A 23,601-nucleotide genomic window follows, 5' to 3' on the forward strand; every position below is an offset into this window, starting at 1 on the left:
AACCCAAAAAATAATGAAGTAAAATTCCTAACAAAAAATTGTTGAGGCATGAAACTAAAAATAATTAAAACATAAATTTTTGTTTTAATCAATCAGGGTTAACCTACCAATACTATGAACATGAGCATAGGATTTGGATAATCCTATAGAAAGGAAAGTGAAGTGAAAAAGAAAGCACGAATATCATTTCCACAAAAATCAATTATTAAATGATAAAAATGAAAAAAAGTCAATTTTATGAAATGACCTAAAAAACCCAAAATTAACATGTATTAACCTTCGAAACTCGTGACTTGATAAAAAAAATATCGAGGTATGAAATAAAAAATAAAATACATAAAAAAAGATTCAAAATAAAATAAACAACAATAAAAAGAGCAAGGGCCAAATTCGACATGAAAAAACTTGAAATCAAATGATGAAGGATGGAACTGAAATAAAATTCCATTAGAGGAAGGATTTAAAGATACTAAAAGAATAAGGATCAAATCTGATATAAAAATCAAATGCAACCCAATGATTAGAGATGGAATTGAAGAAAAAAATCAACTAAAAAAATAAATAGCAATTAAAAGGATAATAACCAATTTGGATATGAAATATAAATGGAGGACACTTCCATACTTTTTCCAATCACTTTTTCTTTTAAAGAATATTTTACATTTGTCAAAGACCATATTGCCCCTAATTCAATTTGACTATAAACAAAAAAAGGAAAAACAAAGATGAAAAAGGCCTTTAGAATGAAGTTTTATTTATGTTGTTTCCCACTATCAAGATCAAGGTAAGTTTTTTTTCCCGCTCCATCAATTTTTTTCTTTTTAATTTGATCATTTTAAATTGATTTTATTTATAATTTAACTTTGTAGTTTATTTTTGTTAATTTAATAGAATATCTTGAAATATCAATGTAAATTTTTTCTGCTTAGTTAATGTTTGATTTTGTAAAATAAAATTCAGATAATTTAAAACAATTAAGTATTAACATGATAAAATTAAAAGTTTGGCAAGTATGATACTGCTATAAATAGACGGGGAAAGTTGGCTGGTACGTGCAACACACTTTAGAGAGTGGGAGGAGCCTATGATCTTTTAAAGGCATCTCATCACATCCAAACAATGATTTTCATAGCAGCATTGGAAGATTCGAGGTGTCTCTTTCCGTATAGAGTACTTGTGTCGTCAATTATGTGATGGTGTGTTGGCACCGACCTTTTTTTTATTTTCTTTTCTCTTTTCTCTCTCTTCCCCTCAAAATTCACGTTGATCATTTAAAATTTTAGAGCTGTCCTCTAATTTACTGATATTTCAACTTTGATTCTCATTATTTTAAATGCTATTTTTTGTTTTTTTATCCTTTGTGAATTTGATTTTTCATTTGAATTTCCACCTTCAATTCAAAATTGTAAGTTCTTCTCTCATTTATTATTTATTTTAAATTTGGTCCTCATTTCTTTATTTTTTTTGTGTGTTTGGATCCTTTCGTATAATTGATTTTTTTTTTAATTTTGTCATTCAACATTTGATTGGTTGAGAATTGAGCTTTGTGATTTTTTCAAATGTGGGGTTTTTGGTCTAATAACTCGGGTTATAGGTTTTAAAAAGTTAACATGAGTTGACATATTTTTTTGTACTTATTTTTTTTATTTCATCATTCAATGTTATTTTTTTTAAAAAAAATGAGTTTCGTGACTTTCTTTGGTTTTTTTTCAATCAGGTTATCATGATCTCATAACTTGGATAACATGTTTGGGCGGTTACTTGGATATTTTTAGGGGTTTTTTGTATCTTTTTTTAATTTCATCTTTCAAAATTGATTTTTTTAACCAAACTTCATCATTTCTTGTTTTGCCTTTTATTAGTTTATCTCGATACATGATCCAGCTCGTGAGATTTGCAGCCTTGCCTTTAGTTGCACGCATTTTATTTTTTTGGGTTCTTTTTATTAACTGTTTTTTTTTCGATTCCATCCTCCTACATTTGTATTGTTGGGGATTGATCATTGCTATTTTTTTCAATTTGTTTTCCATGAAATTGGTCAAGTTGCACAACCTAGTTTAACAGTTTGTCATGCTACTTCAGATTGACTCGAGGCGTTCTATTTTATCATTTGTTTTTTCAATTTTTATCTTTTTAATATTTGGTTATCTTAGAATTTAAATTTGTAATTTTTTTATATTTTGACAAATATTATTTTTTTGCACCTCATTGTTATCCCTTTTTCTTTAAGATTTAACATATTTATCTTCATTGTTTTTTTAATACATAATTAAATAAAACTATCTTATTGGAAGAATCTATTACCGAGCGGTGATTTTTTTTTAACACGCTAATAGCGTGTGGTGATTGCTTTTTAGTCTTTTATAGTTTTTTTTTGTTAAATCGGCTGGCTTGCTGGGAGCCAGCAATCTAGTTAATAAACTAAACAAAAGAGTTTTTAATTGGGCCCTTATACTAATTTTTTGTTTAATTCAACCAGGCCCAAGATTATTACACTTTAGTAATGTCCAGGGCAACTTAGTCATTACGCGGAGGCCATTGAAACCCTACTTCTACCTTTATATATCCCATCACTTGGATGAATTCCAAAGGAACTGAAAGTATGAAGCCGTTTAACATCTCCTTCCTTCGTTTAACTCTTTCTGTTTGATTTGTGTTGTGGTTTTTGCTTAGTTTGATAACTTGTTCATTGATTTTGGTTAATAGTTAACGTTGTGGGGCTAATCAATTAGTAGTAGTATTCTCTGTAATGAAAGAGTCATGGCAGTAAGCAGGGATTGTGTGTATCGGCGCTGTGCTATAATAAATGCACTCTGAATCCGAAAGAGTTCCCTGCTATATTGATTTCTTTGGGAAGATGGGCAGTTGTGTTTCATTCTCTTTTGTTGAAACTTTTCAACAATCATCTTCCCTACATCACCTTTATTATCTTTTTCTTTTTTTATCAAAATATCATGGGTATTTTGCGTTCATCTGATTTGTTTGTTTTCTCTTCCTGGGTGTAAAATTGTTTTTCAGAAAAACGGGTGTTGCTTCTTTAAACCACGAACCCAGTTTTCTTAGCTTTATGAAAATTGCTTATTGCTACTAGTTTTCCTTGATTAAATTGGGCAAGTTCAAGAAAATTTGTAAGTATAGATTTTTTGGTGATGAATTTAGCTGGGATTTGTCGATTTTGTTTTTTTGCTGCATCAGTATGGAGTTCACTTAAATTTCATATGCAAGGTCTTGCTAGTGGAGGATAAAAATGAGAACACATGAAAATTATCTATTTTGGTGGGCCTAATTTGGACAATCCCCATGACCAACTGTTTCTTCTTCAATTGTTCTTGGCCATTGCTCTCAAAGCTATAGACAGCCCTTTGTGGAAGCCTTGTTTATTGCCTATGAACCTGGGAAAAAAGAAGAAAAAAAGTCATCTTCATGGTCATGTGATATAAACAACATAAGAAATATATTGTCTACAAGGAAACTTATCTAGAATGATGGAGGAGGGAAATGCATCATGTCTGGAATCGAGCTTTTTAGGGTGGCACCAGGTTTCTATCTGAGTCGGTGTGCAAGCACCGAGTCATCTGCCAATTTCCACATAAAAACATATTGCTACGCCAAACTGAAAGGAATGGAATAAACAAGAAATCAAGTGTTGAAAAAGAAAGGAAAACATTGCAGGCCATCTTTTACCATGTTATATTGCAAGACCTGATATTTGATACCATCCAAGCATCTCATCCATGTCCACGTCTAATTCAAAACATGTCCCTGAACTCCTTGTTGTGTACTTAAAATTAAGGCACTTGAGGGTCTAGCTGCTGTGGTCAATCGTGTGACTTGTTCTGCTCCTGTCCCGGGTTCGACCCTCTATGTGCATGCCTGTCACCCCCGCGGTGCCTTACATGCTCCTGGGCTTGCAGGATGTCCAGTAGGCCGTGGGGAATAGTCGTGGTGCGCGTAAGCTGGCCCGGACACCCCACGTAAATAAAAAAAAATAAAATAAATAAAATTAAGGCATCTGGATCAGTTTGCCAAATTAAAAGTAAGACAGTTTTTTTAAAAGAAATATTTTAATATTAAACAGGATGGTTTTATTTTAAAAATACTTTTAAAATGTAAAAATAAATGATAATACCGCCACAAGAAATTCAAACAGCGCACAAGAGTGGACAAAAGGAACCGAAGCTACTTTTTGACGCCCATGGGCTAGTTACTTGGTTTTTTTTTTTAAGCTACTTCACTGGACTTCATCACGAGTACATGACTGGAATGCCTCCCTCCTTACAAATAATCAAATCTTGTGCTAACACTGCACTTGATCAGTTTTTGATCTGCTATTTTTACTGTTTTTGTCTGATTAGCTGTAGGAGGATGCCCTGCCACGCAATTAAGAATGGTTGGTTCCTGAGAGGTATACCTTAACCGTGAGAGGTATACCTTAACTGTTCAGACTCTAGATTTACTCTTTAGAGATCACCAGTTCGAGTCTTATAAATTTCAAGGTCACTGGAGACTTGCATTGTTGTTAACTTCAGGACCGTAACATTAGTCGAGATATGCACAAGCTGGTCTGAACATAAATTTTAATAATTAAAACAAAATAGTTAGTTTATTCAATAAAATCATATTCATGCAAGCAATGGACGGAGTAATGGTGATGTATAAACAAAAAGAAGCCTTATTAGTCACATACAGTTTAATTGCTACATGACCTTATTAATTCATTCATTCACACCAATAACATAACAAGACAATGTCCAATATATAGAGTATTTTCCCACGGTGGGAAAATTTATTTCCTAAACTAGCATAGCTGGATCAATAATTCCCACTCTGACGCACAAATAATGGTTGCACGTATAATAGGTTATGGTTGTCAAACTTGTAAATTGATTCGTAAAATTATATGGTTTTATGAGTTAATATAGATATACCATATAAAATCGGGTAAAAAACTTCAAAACTAACAAACTCAGTTAAAATCGATGAACTCAATAAACTCGAGTTTGACAAAATTAACAAAACCCATTGACTGACTCTTCTCAGTCCTCTCCTCTTCATCCCGTCTTACAAAAATTCCCCTCTCCCCAAATCTCACATTCTCTGATTCTCAAATCTCGACTCAACCATAGCAGAAGCAGGCTAACACCAGCAACGTCTCCACTCTCTTTCTTTCTCTCAAAAAATCATCCCCTTAGCAATGGTTACTTACAGCAAGAGCATGACCCAACATCTTGCCCTTCTCTCTACCATCTTAGCTCATAGGAATCCCAGTACAGAAATCTGTGCTCGGCTACTGGAAAGAGTAAGTGTTGTTTTAATTTGTGATTTTTTGTTGCTGTTGCTGTCCTTGATATTCTGGTTCGATTTCAATTCTTTTTGGTTTGGTTTAATTTGGTTGCAGGTGAAAGAAAGGAAGGGTTTTTGGGTTTGCAAATTAAATCATGCCAAATCTGCTGCCCTCTTCCTCCAGTAAACCTCATGATCATGGTCCACAGTCCACACACTGCATTTGGTTTGATTTTCAGTCCAAAGTATGTTTTTTTCTTCAATTTTGGTTTTCAATCCCGCTTTATTTTTGTTGTTAGATCATGTCTCCTATTCTTCACATGTTCTGTGCATCTGAATCAATCCAAACCACAACTGAAGAAATGCTGAGTTCGTTCAATCAATCATAGATAATTACTTTTAATTGCTTGAGTTTGATCCTTTGTTGATTAGAATATTGCTGTCGATTCTTGAATTGGGAATGATGAACAGGGGTTCGTATTTCGCAAATCAAAGGAAAAATTTCCACAAATTAGATAATTACTTTTAATTGCTTGAGTTTGATCCTTTGTTGAGAATGACTGGTGAAATTTGTATTGATTTTTTTTTCTTTTTCTGATTTAGAATAGCTTAAATGGTCGTTTTTGATCTGGAAGAAAACTAAGAAGTGCTGCATTCATGCTGAATTTGTTTAACCTATAGAGGCTGTCATGGGTTCTAGCGCCATTGGTCAGGAAAAGGTTTATGGAACAACCTTTTCTAGCATGCTTATCAATTATTTTGAGGTTTATATGGTCCTAATCACCACATTGTATTTTTATTTGCAGGTTGAGTTATCCATCATTGAGTTAGAATTACTTTGATTATAACTTGCATATTTGGAAGAGAGGGAAGCTCACTTGAAAGCTCAGTAAGAGAAACTTGATCCTGGAATTTAAAACTATTGGGAGATTTTGTTAGCAAATAACAAATCTTTACTTATATAATTGGCAGTGACCAGTATAATTGAACCTAGATAAGTGATGAAGTCGGGTTTAGCTGTGATTAAAATTTAGTTTTTAAGCTTAAATATTGTCTGAGATATTGTCCTTAATCTTCCACTTTGTTTGAGAATTTCAGTTTTAAGATTTGACAATAAAAAGAACTTGGACGCATGCTCCTCTCATGATGGATTGCATATTTTGCATATTTAATTGCTTCACTTTATTATATACTGTCAAGTGCTGAACCATGTTTTATAATTCCACTCTTTATTATTTCAATGTAAAAAACTTTTCTTGTGATTTTATAATTTTACGATCTGTTTTTACGATCCGAGTTTATACTATACTTTCCGTGTCGTGTCAAAAATGCGTTTTTGACAACCTTGCAGTAGATGCTCAACTTATAGATCATGAATGTAATATATGTGCGACCAGATCAATTAAAATCAAGATAATTTCATTTTCTTTTCTGATGATGTTGACACATACATGATGATGTTGACACACTTGATATCTTGCATACTACTAATCATCGAGGTAAAGAGAAAGATGATTCGTTGGTGATTTATACACAATATGTTATTTGTGGTATGCGAAAAGAGATCACATATTTACAGAGCTGTATCCGTTTAAGGAGTTAAATCTTTCTATGCCTTGATACATGAACATAACATGACAATTCATAACACCAACATAGGAGCATGTTACGAGACGTTCATATGACACTTCGTGTTAGCCGCACGTAATCCGAATAATTATGAGTCTCGTGCACCAAGATATAATAGATTGATATATATGGATAATTGTTTTTTAGCATGTAATAAAATTCTTATTTATATCTTAAAAACGATAATATAATCTTTTCTAATATATTAGGTGAATTTTTTAATACATGAGGGTCGAAGAGCTGCGACCGCAATTCATGATGCTACCGACGATGCTGTGCATGGTGTTTTCAATACTTGGTTCTCATTGTACCGTTCTTCACTTGACGAGGTTGAGGAGGCTCAACGTTTGGACAATGCAGTAAAAGAGGATGACCGTGTTTATCATGCACTATGACAATATACTCGTGGTTCTGATGATGAAGGCCCATCAACGAGTTAATTTGTTAGATGTTTAACTATGTAATTTAATTAATTTGAAAATGACTTGATATTCTTTATTGTAACAGATTATTTTGATGTTGAGATTAATTTTTTTAATTATAAATTTATCCACTATAAAAATTAGGTGATTCTATTGGGTGCTGTTTGCTTTTTTTTATGTGATTATATGAAATATTAGCTTCAACTATTGTTTTTGTTTTTATAAATTGTGTTTTTGCTAGGTAGGGAGCTGAGAGTCTGTTTGGGAACGCGATTGAAACTGCATTCTCTTAAATTTTATTTTTTTTCTTGCTAAATTTTTTTTTTTTAATGTTTTCAGATTATTTTAATGTGCTGATGTCAAAAATAATTTTTATAAAATAAAAAATATTATTTTGATGCATTTCTATATAACATACAGTTGGGTTTTGAAAGATTGAAAAGCACATGGTTATCTAACTTATAGCCTGCTTGCTTTTGAGAAATTTATGTTCATGGATTTAATTTGATATATTAGCTCATGCCTTGTGCAATGAGCGTTCTGGGAAATCATATTGTCCTCAGCTCGCAAAATAACTATATATGTCCAATATTTTGTGTATGAATAACCAGTGCCGCCAGGGTTTTTGTTCTTATTTTTGAACAGTAGTGTGACCATTGATCACTCACTGTAATCTTGATCTATCCCTATCATATTCTTTGAATGATAAATTAAGTGCTGGGGTGTGGAATTTGTAAGGTAAAGGGTGGGAGATGTTGTAAGTAGAGGGTGCCTTAAGAGCACATACATGAGCAGGGAAAGAGCCAAGGAGGAAGTTGGGTTTATATATATATATAGTTAATTTTTAACTTGCTAGGGTTGGACGTCCATTGTTTGCATCATAGTTAGGATTGATTGGCCAAGAAGAAGCCGGGTCTTGAGTTATACAGGTTGATCCGAGTTAATCCGGATTATCTCGAATCAACCCGGAAAAATTAAAAAAAAATTAAATTTTAATATTTCATATAAAAAAATTAAGAAACAATACATGTGAATATAGACTGTACATGTTATAAATAATGAAGTTTAAAAAATTATTTCAAAAGATTTTGTATCCCGCATTAAAAAAAATACTATGTTAGTATGTTATTCTTTTAAGTTAAAGTATTTAAACTAAATTTTTTTTTATTTCACATTGAAAAAACATAATTTTTTTCTTGTGAAGATAAAATATATATGCTAAAGGGCTTCAAATCCCCCATTGAAAAAATAATTTTTTTTTTGTGAACATAGAGTATATATACTAAAAGGCTTTAAATCTCACATTTAAAAAATAAAACATTCTTCTAGTATTTATATAATAAACTTTAAAAAGAGTTAATAACCAACATATATATATATATATAAAGAGTCTCTAGCTAGGAGAAAAAACATACTTGCACAAAAAAAAAACTTGGGTCTTAACTGGGTTTTGCCGAGTCACTTGGGTCACGGGTCAACCTGATGGGTCCATTGAGTTTGTCGGGTTTTTGCTTACCCCAGTCTTTTGCATTATCTAGACCGGTTCAGCCACTAGATCGACCGAGTCCCGAGTCGATCTGCCGGGTCAGTCCGAGTTTAATTACTATGGTTTGGTTAATGGCTTGGCGTAATTGATTAATATATACTTAGTGAAAATATTAAGATTTGTCATCATTAAAAAGAATAGATTGTTGGTCCAAAATTATTTTTTATATTTTGAAAAATCATTTTAAACCTATAAATATATTTATTTTCTCTTTACTGTGCCTCTGCAACCAAGTATATTTTTATCATTTTATAAATATATATCTTTCTTCATTTCATTTTAATGAATTATCAAGTGGTAAAAGAAAGGGAAAATGTTAGTAAAGTATGAACAACTCTTAAGACTAAATAATTTTTTATTTTATTATTACTTAGGTTTATGCTCTTCTTTTCTAAAAACTAGGCCAGAGGCCATTTGTATTCTTATTTTTCATTGATTTTTTCATTGTGCAAGTTTTTTTTATGAAGTTTACCCCTCTATAATATATTCTGTTAATGTTTTTACCCTTCCATCCAACTCTTTTATATCACGAGACACGAATAAAAAATTTGTTCATTGACCAATAAAATTATTATCTGAAAAAAACACATATATAAAATATGAAATCTGAATTAAAAACCAATTGAAATTTATCATAAAATTAAAAAAAGAAATAATTTATTTACTAATATTTAAAAATACTACTCGTGAAAAATATAGTAAAAAAGGAAATTAAAAGGTTCGAATGTAATAAGAAATGAAGAAAAAATAGTGACGTTAACAAACCCACATTTATTTAAAAAGACTTGTCTAAAGCCACATTTTCTCACACGCAATTAATCATAAGAAGAAAAATAATTCTCAATTATTATTGACGAAAAGATGTTCATTAGATGCTGATTTTTTATAGTGGTATTTTCTAAACTAATATTAAATATTTGTTAGGGGAAAATATTTGTAACTAAATTATTAGATTTTTTATTTCTTAATTTAATTTTCTTTTTCATTTTTATATATGCGTTCTAATATTTTAGGTAATGATCTTAATAGTCAAACCTTAAAGATCAAAAAGTAGAGTCATAATTCTGTTGTGCAGGTTTTATAGCATAATCATCTCGACTGTGTATTATAAATGAGTATTTGATACATGAAAATTTGTTTTTGTATTTTAAAAATATTTTTTTAAAAATTTAATATTTTTAATATTTTATTTTAAATTAATATTTTTTTAATGCACTGGTATCAAAAGAATTATTTTTAAAAAATAAAAAAATATTATTTTAATATATTTTTAAATAAAAAATACTTTAAAAATCAAGTACAACCACACTAACCACATTAACGACTTAGAGCGTGTTTGACAGTGTGGTTGCGGGTGCTTTTCAAATAACTTTTCGTGCCAAAATGCATGCAAATGATATTTTTTAATTTTTTAAAAATTATTTTTGACATCAGCACATCAAAACGATCTAAAACGTACAAATCATATTAAATTTTAATAAAAAAAAAATTTAAATTTTTCAAGAACGCCGACTGAACCATGCCTAAGTTAATTTTAGTTTTAGTTGCGACATAATTGAAGTCATGGCTTATGAAATGACTCATGAGCAAACGCAAGAAATCCCAACTCTCAATATTGTATCACATGTCTATTACAAAATATGATAAATAATCGTGGCAATCCATAGCACTACAAAATTTTTATTTTATTTTATCTTTAAATGTTTTTTTTTTCAATTATAACTTTTTATGCCCAAATTAAATATCAACAATTTCTAAGAACTTGTTAAGAAAAGAAAAAAAAACTCAATAGAAAATAATTAAAGTGTAAAACAAGAAAAAATCCCATAGTCAATTTTAAATTCACGAGAAATTATAATATTTTTTAGTTTTTCTACTTTCCTTTTTCATTTTCTATGGTTTTTTTAATTTTAGTTTTGGCCCAAAAATATATGTTTTTTAATTTTTTAAATGCCCCTTGAATTTTTGTTATACATTATTGTGTTTTTTAAGTTTTGTTATTTTGGTGGTTTAGTATAGTTTTTTTACTCATTTGCCACTGGAGTTGGAATGGTAGCAGTGTGGATAAATCTTCTAATGTTCAGGCTGTCGTTCGCATCTGCTGACAAGTATACAACATAAATCTTTTTTCTCATGAAGCATGTGATGTGGCCACTATCATTTTGCTGTTGGTTTGCGGTCGTTTGTAGAGCTAGAGCTTAGCATAAATTATGGAGATGAGGAATATTTTGTTTTTGTATTTTAAAAATGTTTTTAAAAATATTTAATTTTTTTTTATTTTAAATTAATATTTTTTGGGTGTTTTGAGATTATTTTGATATATTAATGTCAAAAATATTTCTTTAGTATACATGTTCTTGCTATTCAAATTGCACAAGCCTTTTACTCTTGAAAGTTGAAGCCTTCTAGCTATATATCCGATTCTAATAATACCTTTTGCTTAATTTGAAGCTGTAAAAAAATAAAAAATTGAAACATGTGTTAGCAAGTTGATTGTTTTGTTGAAATTGTTCTTCACATTGCATGGATTGTGTAATCAATGAATGAACGAAATTATAAAGTAAAGGTAGTTTAGGGTGACTAAAACTTCATTTGATATGACTTTTGAAAATATATTCAAGCTGTTTTTCAACTTTTGAAAGAATTGTCATAAATATGTTTCGATAGAAATAGTTTGTGATTTAAAGCGAAAGTTTGTTATAAAACTTAGTCATAAAGTTTAATCTTCAACTTATTTATTCTAATTTATACTTAATAAATGATTTGAAGTCATTCTTTGTTAAACATGTTTTTAACTTCACTTTTTTTTTTGTCGCAAGTTTTTATGACAAATGATTTTTGAATTACGACTTAATTTTTTTTTTTTTTGAGATTGAAAGATATGTTGTAGACAAAAAAAGTAAAAAAAAGAAAAAAGAAAATTGAAAGGGTTTTTAGCAAGTTGATTACTTGATTGAAATTGTTGCTCAGACTTGAGAGATGATAAATTATGTAATCCATTAGTGATTAGGAAACTATAGTTTTAACATGGAATTAAACGTTTTTTAAGAGCTTGTTTAGATAAAAATAAAAAAAAAAAAACAAAACTAATGTAAACAGAGTGTCAATTCAAGCTCGCACTAGAGATTATGAGCTCCCTTTCGCAATGACCCTTCTCTCTAGTTTCATTGAGCATCGATATTGGCTATTGATCTGCACCTGGAAAATACAGTATAATCAATGTCGAAAGTGATCCAGACTAACTTTTCTCCTAACCTTGCATTTCGGGCTTGAAATTTGTGGAGAGATAGAATTAATGATGAATGCACAGAGCAGCTGCTTCGGTTGGTTCTCTGTCTTCTTCTCTTTTACTGCGTGTTCAGTTTTTTAGTCTTCGCTGCTGAAAATTCAAAGTCTTCTGTTCCTGTGCAAAAATAGACTTTTATGACATAGGGTGGCTGGTGGGAAATTTCCAAGTCTTGTGCACAAGTCTTTCATCCCAAAAGACACTCTGAGCTCGCACTTGTCTTAATCAGGTCCCAGTAGTAAATGACATGTGATGTAATGTTCTCCATTGGCGTGGACTCAGACTATTGCAAGTCAAGATGAGGTTTCCAGTCCTGAGTGGCTGTTGAAAGCAAGAAAACTTTGCCGGATGACTTCTACCTCTAGTCTAGTATATATCCGCTGCTTCATTCCACCAGATGTTCAAACCAGCCTTACCATCCTCATTATCCAAGAAATATCAGATGATGACCTCTAATTCCTCTCCAAGCACATGGTGTTATCTATCATGGCTTCACGTTGCAATGTTCTTGGTCCTTTCGACCACCTTCTACACCCCCATGGTCTCTTGCTCCAAAATTGACATCCCTAATTACAACAAACACTGTGCCTCTATTGTCCCTGAATCAACTCCCAATGATGTTCCCGAAATCACCACCATCCCTTTTGCTGCAGAGCAAGGTGGGTACTTTCTTGGTGGGGAAGACATATTGAATCATCCAAACTCATCTCGTTACCATTATCCAACGAGTAACAGGAGAGAGCTATTCATTCATACCCACAGTGTCTATAGTACTGATGTTGATGATGTCTTTAAGGTTGAGGCGAGTTTGATCCTGAGAACCTCGGATATGGAGTTTTACGTGTCCGACGACAGATCTCCGAGGGGTGCTTTGAGTTTTGAAGTAAAAGGGTTCTGGTCAATATCTACCGGCAAGCTTTGCATGGTGGGCTCTGGTTCTACTTACTCAGAGGAGGGTAAACATGTTGTTCTTGCCGCTCTACTCAAGCTTGATGAAGTTAGAAAATCAAGCACCATCAGTAGTTTGGTGAGGGGAATATTGGAAAGCTCGAGCACTGCTGGTGATTCAGGATATTTTAATCCAATCTCCTTGTTGATGATCCCTCAAAATAATTACGAGTTCACTGAGGTTGGAAAAGCACTCGATCATGTCTGTACTGGGGGGATTGTTGTTCCAAAGAATTTGTCACTAAGCTTAAAGCTGAGTACACGTATTTGCAATGCATTCTCTCGTTGGCATACTTTTTTTAAACTGGAGTATTCAAGTGGTTGCAAGTCCACAAGTAGTTGCAATCCTTTTGGTGAGGGTGTTGGACATTTACCCCAAATCATGTCCTTGAAATTAATTCAATGTTTAGAAGATAAACGAAGATTGAGATTCCTGATAGAATTCCACAACAGTCGCTATGGTGATTATTACCACCCCTTCACTCCAAACACAACATTGGTAGCGGAAGGATCATGGGATGTGAATAAGAATCAGCTATGTGTTGTTGGCTGTCGAATCTTGAATTCAGCCAACTCGTTCAATAAATCTCATATTGAGGATTGTTCAGTGAGGTTGAGTTTCAGATTCCCTGCCGTTTGGTCAATCAGAAATACTAGTGGTATGATGGGGCATATTTGGAGTAACAAACGTGAGAATGATCCGGGTTACTTCAATACGATCATGTTTCGAAGTCATGAAAATTTTGTAGCTGGGATCCCCGGGTCGAAGTACCAGTACACTGTTGTTGATAAAGCAAGAAAGTCATGCTCAGAGAAGCAGCCTAGAAAGAACAAAGGAAAGCGGCATCCAGATGCAAATTCGAATGACATGAAGTTCAATATGGTGGTCAGGGACTCCAAGAGAAGAAGAATAGGATGGGGCTACTCTCAGCCCATCGCTGTGGGTGATCAAATTTCTCGACGTAACGACTTTGTGATTTCATCAAGCTTGAGGGCTGCTTACTCTCCGGTTAAAGGAAAAACCAACCACAGCATCCCACTGAACATCAGCTACGGCATGAGCTTCCAGCTGAATGAGTCTACTTATGTTCAAGTCTTTTCTGAAGGAATTTATGATGCTGAAACAGGAAAACTTTGTATGGTGGGCTGCAGATATCTTGACTCAAACAATCGGACATCAGACAATGATTCAATGGACTGTAAGATTCTTATAAATGTCCAGTTCCCTCCAGTAGATTCAAATGATTATATCCAGGGAACCATTGAAAACACTCGGAAAAAATCCGATCCTCTGTACTTCGAGCCTCTTTCTTTTTCCGCAGCTTCATTTTACAGTCAGCATTCGAGGGAGTCAATATGGAGGATGGATCTGGAGATCATCATGTCTTTGATCTCTAATACTCTCGTTTGTGTCTTTGTGGGATACCAGATCTCGTATGTGAAAAAGCATCCCGCTGTTTTCCCTTTCATCTCACTCCTCATGCTTCTAGTCCTTACTCTCGGGCACATGATCCCTCTAATGCTGAATTTTGAAGCTTTGTTTGTGCCAAAGGAAAGTCGCACAACATTCCTTCGAAGGAGTGGTGGATGGGTGGAAGCGAATGAGGTAATTGTAAGGGTAATCACGATGGTATCTTTTCTGCTGCAATTCCGACTTCTGCAGCTTGTATGGTCTGCACGATTCGCTGATGGGAAGCGAAAGGCGTTCTTGGCTGCTGAGAAGAAGACACTCTATTTGTCTTTGCCACTATATATATCTGGAGGTTTAATTGCTTTGTATGTGAATTGGAGGAACAACAAGGTTGGTGAGGGCATGGAGTACGCTTACAGCAGCACTTATCAGAGTTCCCTTTGGGTGGATTTAAGATCTTATGGTGGTTTGGTACTCGATGGTTTTCTCTTCCCTCAAATCCTCCTCAACATTTTCCATAACTCCACAGAAAATGCCCTCTCTCGTTTCTTCTACATAGGAACCACATTTGTGCGCTTGCTCCCACATGCATACGATCTATACAGGGCTAACTACTATGTTGAAGATTTTGATGGATCATACATGTATGCCGACCCAGGTGGAGATTATTATTCCACTGCCTGGGATGTCATTATTCCTCTAGTGGGCCTTCTTTTTGCTGCTATCATCTACCTGCAGCAGCGCTTCGGTGGTCGTTGTTTCATGCCAAAAAGATTCAAGGAGCTAGAAGGATATGAGAAAGTACCAGTGGCTAGTGATGCATAATTTGTGGTTCAAACTTTTGCCTGCATGTGATTTTTATCACCACACTCTCCCCTCTCCTCGCCGTTTGTGATTGGGCTAAAATATTAGGACCCCTGCTATTATAAAATGACTAATAAATCTTCATGTGTGATTTTACATGTAATTTCGGTGCTGTGCGCAAAAAAGTCTTTCTACCTTTTATATATACATCTGTGAAAGCGAAAAAGTTTCTGTTGTGAATGCTGCCGATTCCAAATCCTGACTTTATATCTCTTGCTTGCAAAGACTACCCTGCATGATCATATCTTCATTCGCAATTACAAGTAGATAGGAAGACAATTTATATGCTCCAGCAATTCAAGATGCACCGGCTTTTTATTTACTCTAGAAAGTTGAAGCCTTGTAGCTCCCTGTTTCTAGTAAATGAAGGTACGTTTTAACAGCTTCAACTCCATTAAACATGAGTCTTTGTTCAGATTTGTGATGAAATACCGAGAAGCATCATACGATTTCGGCCATTTTCATCATTGTTCTTGCACTTAAAAGATAGATGTCAAGTGTTTACTCCGTTGGTAGAAAGACTTTGCTCTATTACGAAATTGGAAAACGTCTTAGCAAGTTGATTATTTGATTGAAAACGCTGTTCATTGTGGATAAATCATGTAGCCATTATATGCGCGCGCGCGTGTGTAGATTTTAAGGTTTTTAACCTGGATATCAGCAAATTTTAAAACAGGCATAGATACAAACATTGCAAGGCTAAACAACAGCGTGCAATTTCAAGCTTGCACTAGGAATAATGGGTTGTACATGCGGAGAGACTAGTTTGTTTTCGCTCTCGCTCACACTCTCTATTCTTGCCGTATACTTGGGTTTGCATCGACATTTCCTGCTCTTCTTTCTGTACTCACGAGACAGAGAGACATTTATGTGACAAGACCGTGTTGGAAATATCCAAGACCTGCAAGGACTCAGCTCTGATTTATCTTCATCAGGATCGATTGATTTTTGAAGCATAGCTCTTCATGAGCTTCAGTTACTCATTGGTTCTTCAAAGCAGGGAGATCTTATTTGGATGACAGATACAACTGGCCTCTTATGTATCTGTGCCCTCGTTAATCCGTACAAATTCAGGCTTTCATAGTCCAACAAATAAAAGATCGTAGTTTGATTCGGTTTCGCCTCTGAAAAACAACCGAACGGGGTTACACTAATTTTGAAAAATATAAACCAGACTAAACTAAAATTTAATTCAAACCAAATCAATTTGGCTTAGTTCAGTTAAGTCCGGCAAATTTTTTTTATAAATCCAAGAAACTTAATTTCCTTCTCATGTATGTGTGTATCTTTTTTTTATTATTATTAATATAAATATTCGAGTCAGCTTGCGTGTATTTCGACTAACTCATAGGTTCTAAAGTTAACGACTATATAAATCTTTAGTACATCTGAGATTTATAAGACTCGAATTGGTAATTTTTAAAAATAAATTTAGAACTTAATTAATTGAGTTACACCATTTACCATTTTAATATTTCATTTGTCTATCTTGCACACATGAAAAGGAAATTAAGGATAAAAAAAAATTATGGGTTGCGCCATGGAAACATCAATATGAAGAAAACCATTAAGCAACACCTTATAAACATTCAGCCTAGGAAATTTCAATAGGTACCATTCAAGCAGTGGTTGCCAGATCACTGAAAGTCTCATCAAAGTCAAAATGTTTTTTTTTTTTTTTTTTTGTGATTATACCTTTTGGCTACCAAACAAAGCCTTAAAATGCTAAATAGAATCATTAGCTTTCTGTTTGATATTTGAACAACCACTTGCAGCAAACAATATTCATTGACTGATCAAAATAAACCAAAGACCACGTATTACTCTGAGCCAATACGTCGATTTCTGCATTCATCACCAAATTCCACACCAGACGATAATAATAATAATAATAAAAAATAATAATCTAGGTGGTGGTCCAGTAGTAAGAGCTTGGGACAAAGATGTTTGCTCCCTCTGTGGTCTTAAGTTCGAGCCATGTGGTTGCTCATATGATAACTACTGGAGGCTTACATGGTCGTTAACTTTAGGGCCCGTGGGATTAGTCGAGGTGTGCGCAAGCTGGCCCAGACACCCATGTTAAACTAAAAAAATAATAATAATAATAATAAAAAGGTGAAGGGTTTGAGATGATAATAATAATAATAATGAAATGAGATAAATATAGTAGTGGAAATGATAAAAATAAATAAATAAATAAATAAAGTGGTATTAAAATGATGATAATGATAAAAAAGATGGTCGTAAGGTGATAAAGAAATAAAAATTATAGTTGAAATTGTTAAATTATACTGTAAAATAATTATTTTCTGTAAATTATTTTATAAAATTTTATAAGTTGAAAATGTTTTTTAGTAAGTAAATTAAGTTTGAAGATTAATTATAATTTTTTTTTATTAATATATAATATTTTATAGCAATAAATATATAAAAAATATTTTTTAAAAACATATATGAAAATTTTAGAGAATATTTTTCAGTAAAATATATATTTTTTTTTATAAAAAGGACCTAGCGTAAAAATCAGGCTCTTAATAAAGTGATTGTCTGTTCTAGACAACACGTTATTCGTGCACTTTGCAGCGGGTCGCAAGACCTCCATGGTCAACTCCATTTGTCTTGTTATAACAAACCTCAACGACATATCACTCGCGTAGAGTAGACTTGGATTTGCTTGGAAAGTTCCAAGTCTTTGCTCTTCTGCTGAAAATGGAATCTCTGACATTTTATTTTTCTTAATTTTTTTTGTTTTTTTGATAAACAGTGTAGAAATTCATTTAGATTAATTAATTTATGTCAATTGGATTTATAACTAATTAATATATGGTACACCTCTCCATGTGCAAAGATTCAGTGACTACTGACATCGGCGGCACTATTTTCACTATCTTATATAATTATTATTTTTTAGTTTAACGTCGGTATCCGGGCCAGCTTGCGTGTATCTCGACTAATCCCACGGGCCCTGAAGTTAACAACCATGTAAGCCTCCAGTGATCATCATATGAGCAACTACAGGGATCGAACCTGAGACCACAAAAGGACCAAACCTCTTAGTCCCAAACTCTTACCTGGCCACCACCTAGATGATTATATAATTATCTTTCTTAATTATTAAAAACAAGCATAGTTTTTTATTATATTATTGAATCAGATTTAAATATTTCTAGATCCCGTTCTAAATTTCTATATAAACAGGAGTAGCTAGCTTGCTAGTTGTTTTCATTTTCAAGTTAAAATTAGAAATTTCAGAATTTTCTCTATTTCTCTAGTTGTTTTTTTATTCTTATTGTTATTTAAAATAAAACTTTTAATTTAATAAGGATTTCACTATTTAGGGTATTTTTCTTGTATCTAAACATCCTTTTAGGCTATTTTAAGAAGAGAATTTATGAATTTTTTTTTATTAAACTATCAAAGTTTTTTCTATGTTTAAAGGCAATAATCTTATGCTTGAGAAACTTAGTTTTTTTCTCTACAGTTTAGTATACATTGTTTCAATTTGTATCAAAGTAGATTAGTCTGTTTGATGGCTGGAGGTATGGGTAACAACTTTTCATTCCACGACATAGGATTGGGGGCCATTTAATTTAGGATAAAGAACTCAATCATGGATACAAGTCAAGCGAAATGTTCATTAGCATAAAATACAAAAACTTGAACCATATGAGCGAAGCAATCCCTAGTTGTATTCATAGAAACCCATATAGACATCATATTTATATGAACAACAGTGTTTACGAAAGATGAGAACTCATAATCATTCTATTCGCAGACACATTCCTTATTATAATAAGATTCTTTCTTTGATGAGGACTCTTTGAAGAAAGATTTTATTGGATAGTTTTCAGAGTTGGAAGGTTATTTTTATTTAAACAAGATTCTTTATTATAAGAAAATAAAACTTGATATACACAAACTTTCTTTGTAAGACTTGATATACGCAAAACCAGAGGTCTATTGGCCACACGCGCCACCACATCATGGAGAGGCCGCTTAGATGATTCAAACGACATCGTGTAAGGCGGAGTTTGGTTACCGGATGACTTTGCACTTACCGCTCAAGGATGCAGGGGTCACCCATGTGATGATATGCATTTTTTTTAATAATATTTGTATTTTTTAAAATTACAAAATAACCCCTAATGAACAAGATTATAATAAAAAAAAAACATAATGAAAAGACAAAAAACCTTTGAATGTAAATTTAAGATTTATCTTTATATTTTAAGAGTAATTAAGCCATTAATTGAGCTTAAAAATTGAAAGGATGAAAAAATCTTTTAAGAAAGTCTAACATTTTTCTTTGTTTTTAAGAATAATTAAGTTATTTCATAATGTCTTTTAGCGTTTTTTTTTAAAAAAAATTACTTGTTGACATGATCAATGCTTATATCAGCAATTTATAGGTGTCAGTCGTTCAGATTCCTAGCACGCAAGAGTTAAGAGACAGGAATCTCTCGAGTGTTAATATCTTGCCATTGAAGTTGAAAATAGTAACAAAGAAAAACACTTGCTATTGGTTTGAGTTTTTCTATGTCAAAGAGCGAGACATTTCGATTTAATCTTTGGAGTTTGAGAGCAGCAATGATAAAATCATGGATTTTGCTTGGGAGCCTACGGGGTAAGAGATTTGCGGGTCGGGGTGCGGTGCTTGATGACAGCAGCAAACACGTCCGTCCATCCCTGAATCCTGACCATTCCAAAACGCACATTCACAGCATTTCTTTGCACGGAGCACGAATATTGCCAGTTTCAATTAGATGACATTCCGCTTTGAAATATGCAAATACATGAGAATTCAACCAAAGGAAACAGCACAATCAATTCCCTCTCTCACAAGCAGAATGATTTCATAAAAGGGTAAAAAAAAACTGGCTTCTCATGAAAAAATTTAAATATTGTGCTTACACAGTAAAGACACTCATCATGTACAGAAAATATCATTCAATTAGAACACCGTGTTTGCTAAACAGTAACGTATAACAAGGTGAGTCTCGCTGTGACAAGAAAGAAAAGTCCTGGAAAGCACTAGAATCAACACTTTTACACATGAATCAAATGGCCGTATCTTAGAGCATGCTGTAATCAGCTTCATCACTCGTGCCTATGTAACACATTATGGCAATCACAAAAACAAAGAATGATGAAAGCTCCATTGCTAGAGCTCCCCAGCCAATAACACCAGCATGCTTTAAGATAACTGGTATTGCAATGCTTCCAATTACTGAAGCTCCAGTCAGGAACTTCGTTGCGTTGACCCAACTGTTTCATCAGTAACCATGATGCATGGCATTAATAACTGCTTTAGCACTCATTTTTAAGCTGACAAAAATTCAAATCCTGACCTGGAATCATTTAAATGTTAAAGAGTCTTACCCACTATCAGATTCTGTAAGAAGCGTGGAGCTATCGGAGCCCACAAAGAACAGCAAGGGCATTGGAAGAGGCACATACATTATTACTGTAAGAGAAAATGAGTTGTCATCATCATGGCTAATTTCAATTTTAGATACTATTAATAACAAATAAAGGCCACTCTCATTTCCTCAAGCATCAAATTTATCTGCATGCAAAATTATTCAGGAGGAATACAAAGCACCATCTATTAGAAATGGAAAAAAACCTAACAACAAATTCAATTAAAGAGGCAGAACCAAAAGACTCTGGCATGTTCAGTAGTCAAAATCACATGATAATTATATGTACAAATTCAAACCAATCGACACCACACACCATAATCCAGCAATAAAGAAGTATGCCAAATCTTATTCCTAGATAGTAATATGAAGTATAACTTTCCCGAGACTAGTGTATGAACCTACACAAGCAAAATTTAAAACTAAATAAAAATCATGCAAGCAAGCATTAAAGTGTGTGCATGCTCTTGTCAGTTCCATGTGCATATAATTTAGGGAGGTTAAATGAGGTCATATAACAGGTTGATGATATTCGTTCTTGAGCAAGAAAGTAATGTTAAGCAAGGTACAAGAAAATAGCATACTTTGCTTTCATTTACAAGGAAAGCAACAATGACAAGCAGATAGAATCACCAGAACCTCTAACATGCATAAATATCAACTTTAGTTCTGGAATAGAAGTTTAGAACTAATATAAGAGCGCAGAAAAAGGTATCCAGTATTACAGGTCACTTGGAACAAAATGAACTTGTGCTAATAGTATCAGGCAGGGTTACGTCTCCAGGAATGTAGTAGATGATAATGGTCAGAATTGCTAAAGTGTCAGCACGCCAATTTGCCAATTGTGAAGAGTTGTGAGTATTTGGAAAGGGTTTTGACGAGCTAGGGTTTTGTAACAAAGGCATGGCACAATAGGGATAGGTTCAGTTAGCTGGTCGACACAACTAGAAATTGTAAGGAAAAACCTCATGATAATAGAGTGGATGCTTAAGCAAATTCAGATTTAGATAACTAGTCCATCCAGAATCATAACTTCAGCTGATACAAATTCTTGCACAACATGCATGATAGAGGGCATGCAATTGATCAGAGGCCATGTTTTCAATCACAATTTATCTCCTTACACGTGAGTAGAATACTTTAGAACCAAAGAAAGAAGCTTTAGACTATCTTTTAGGATTCCGCGCATGAGTACAATATGAAAATGATAGTGTGCGTGGAAATTAAGGGATTCCTGTAAATATGAACCTTGCATTTTCAGGAACATGGTATATTTCTAACTTTCAACAACTAGATTATGCAGACATGAGCCCATGACACCAAAAAAAAAAGTTGGGTAAGAAATCAAAATCCAAAGTTACAAAATGCGAAGACAATCATAATCATCAACAAAAATAACAAAATACAATCATCTTAGACAGAAACTCGCAGTCACTTAGTCTTACCGGTTAGCATCGGCCACCAATTATTGTACAAGGCACATGCCTGCAACACCAAACATGACAAGCAAGAAAATTACGATTGACTTGGCCACAAAAATACTCATTAAACAATAACAAAATTTAAAGGAGATTATAAAAGAAAAGAGCACAAACCAAAATTTGCAACACAATTCCTCCAGAAACCAAAATGGCCAGGAAAGCAAGCTTGCCAGTATGCAAACAGGCACGCATATAGCCCGGTAAGTCCGCCATGGCCTCACCTAATCATCCGTGGAAACAAATCCTGTTGAAACTTCATTCGTGCAGAAATAGGAAAAAACCCATCAATAATTCAAGCTTAAAACAGTACAAAAACTTGTTATTTAACCGATTTAAATTACAATCTATCACAAACAAAGAGAGGAAAGGAGAGAAAGAGAGGGTAGTTTAAAATTAGAGAGGGATCAGGGAGAGAAACTAGATTTAAACTAAAACTAAAATTAAGAAGAGAGATTTACGTACTGTTTACCGGGGTTCTAAAATTATTCTCCGACAGACGAAGCAGTAAGAGCTTACAAGGAATCTAAACGACACCCTATGGCCTCCCCTTTTTGGGTGTGTATGGGTTTCAGCCTTGCAGTTATTGAATTTATTATTATTGTTGTTGTTATTGTTATTATTATAAATATTATTGAGAATGTTAATTAAAAACTAATTAGGGTACTCGTATGTTTGTTGTTGGTGTGGTAGTTTACTGCATGATAGTCGCGTTACCTACGGGTCTCATCAAATTTTTATTTAATATTAAACAAATATTCAGGTTACTATATTTTCTAAAAAATAAAAATTATATAAAAATTAATATAATATGATATAGTTAATTTTACAAGTCCAAAAAACAATCTAAATAACAGATAAAAATATAATTTGACTAAAAAAAATCAATACAATATCTTTTTAAAAATATAAAAACGGCAACATATTGAATCTACCTAGATTTACTCGGATCAATTCCTATTAACCTGTCAAATCTTCAACCTAAGCCATGAGACCATAATAACTCTGTAAAAAGCAAATAAAAAAATTCATTAAACTCACTTTTCAATCAACCCAATATTAAAAAAAAAAAATTAAAAAAATCAATTGGAAAAATAAGTTTAGTCAACCAAAGTTAACTTGCTAAACCTTAATTATGAGACTAAGATAATTATATATATAAAAAATTAAAACAAATTATGAAGCTTAATTCTCAATCAACTCAGTATTGAAAGTTGAAATTAGAAAAAAAAATCAATTAAAAAAAGAATACAAAAAACCTTCTAAGTTAACCAACCAAACTCGTAACCCGAGTCATAAGATTAGAATAACCTC

General features: G+C 32.9%; 2 protein-coding genes, 1 long non-coding RNA gene and 1 other non-coding gene across 7 annotated transcripts; 3 read left to right on the top strand and 1 right to left on the bottom strand.

Moving 5' to 3' along the window:
- Window positions 1-2,767: 2,767 nt before the first annotated feature.
- On the top strand, window positions 2,768-2,919 carry LOC112327060 (small nucleolar RNA snoR135). The gene has a single exon (XR_002981136.1). It is a non-coding gene; the product is annotated as a small nucleolar RNA snoR135 (small nucleolar RNA).
- Window positions 2,920-4,967: 2,048 nt separating this feature from the next.
- LOC112326877 (uncharacterized) lies at window positions 4,968-7,485 on the top strand. Of its 3 annotated transcripts, none has more exons than XR_002980869.2 (5): window positions 4,968-5,299; window positions 5,399-5,528; window positions 5,887-6,002; window positions 6,090-6,172; window positions 7,122-7,485. It is a non-coding gene; the product is annotated as an uncharacterized LOC112326877 (long non-coding RNA). The 3 variants fall into 3 exon arrangements; XR_002980871.2 differs by having other exon boundaries at window positions 5,892-6,002; XR_002980870.2 differs by lacking the exon at window positions 5,887-6,002 and having other exon boundaries at window positions 4,971-5,299.
- Window positions 7,486-12,445: 4,960 nt separating this feature from the next.
- On the top strand, window positions 12,446-15,569 carry LOC18096929 (uncharacterized). Its single transcript, XM_024597871.2, has one exon. The coding sequence runs from the start codon at window positions 12,564-12,566 to the stop codon at window positions 15,348-15,350; it is 2,787 nt and encodes a 928-aa protein (XP_024453639.2). The 5' UTR covers window positions 12,446-12,563; the 3' UTR covers window positions 15,351-15,569.
- A 4,684-nt stretch (window positions 15,570-20,253) lies between these two features.
- Window positions 20,254-22,918, bottom strand: LOC18096930 (vacuolar protein sorting-associated protein 55 homolog). 2 transcript variants are annotated; one of them, XM_006385546.3, is made up of 5 exons: window positions 22,753-22,918; window positions 22,405-22,543; window positions 22,255-22,294; window positions 20,769-20,853; window positions 20,254-20,654 (listed from the first exon to the last, which is right to left on the bottom strand). In XM_006385546.3, exons 2-5 carry the CDS (start codon window positions 22,501-22,503, stop codon window positions 20,462-20,464), a joined length of 417 nt encoding a protein of 138 aa, XP_006385608.1. In that variant the 5' UTR covers window positions 22,504-22,543; window positions 22,753-22,918; the 3' UTR covers window positions 20,254-20,461. The 2 variants fall into 2 exon arrangements, with proteins under 2 accessions (XP_006385608.1, XP_024452622.1); XM_024596854.2 differs by having other exon boundaries at window positions 22,760-22,912.
- Window positions 22,919-23,601: the final 683 nt, after the last annotated feature.

Source organism: Populus trichocarpa, chromosome 3 (assembly GCF_000002775.5).
Source record: "Populus trichocarpa isolate Nisqually-1 chromosome 3, P.trichocarpa_v4.1, whole genome shotgun sequence".
Taxonomy (NCBI): domain Eukaryota; kingdom Viridiplantae; phylum Streptophyta; class Magnoliopsida; order Malpighiales; family Salicaceae; genus Populus; species Populus trichocarpa.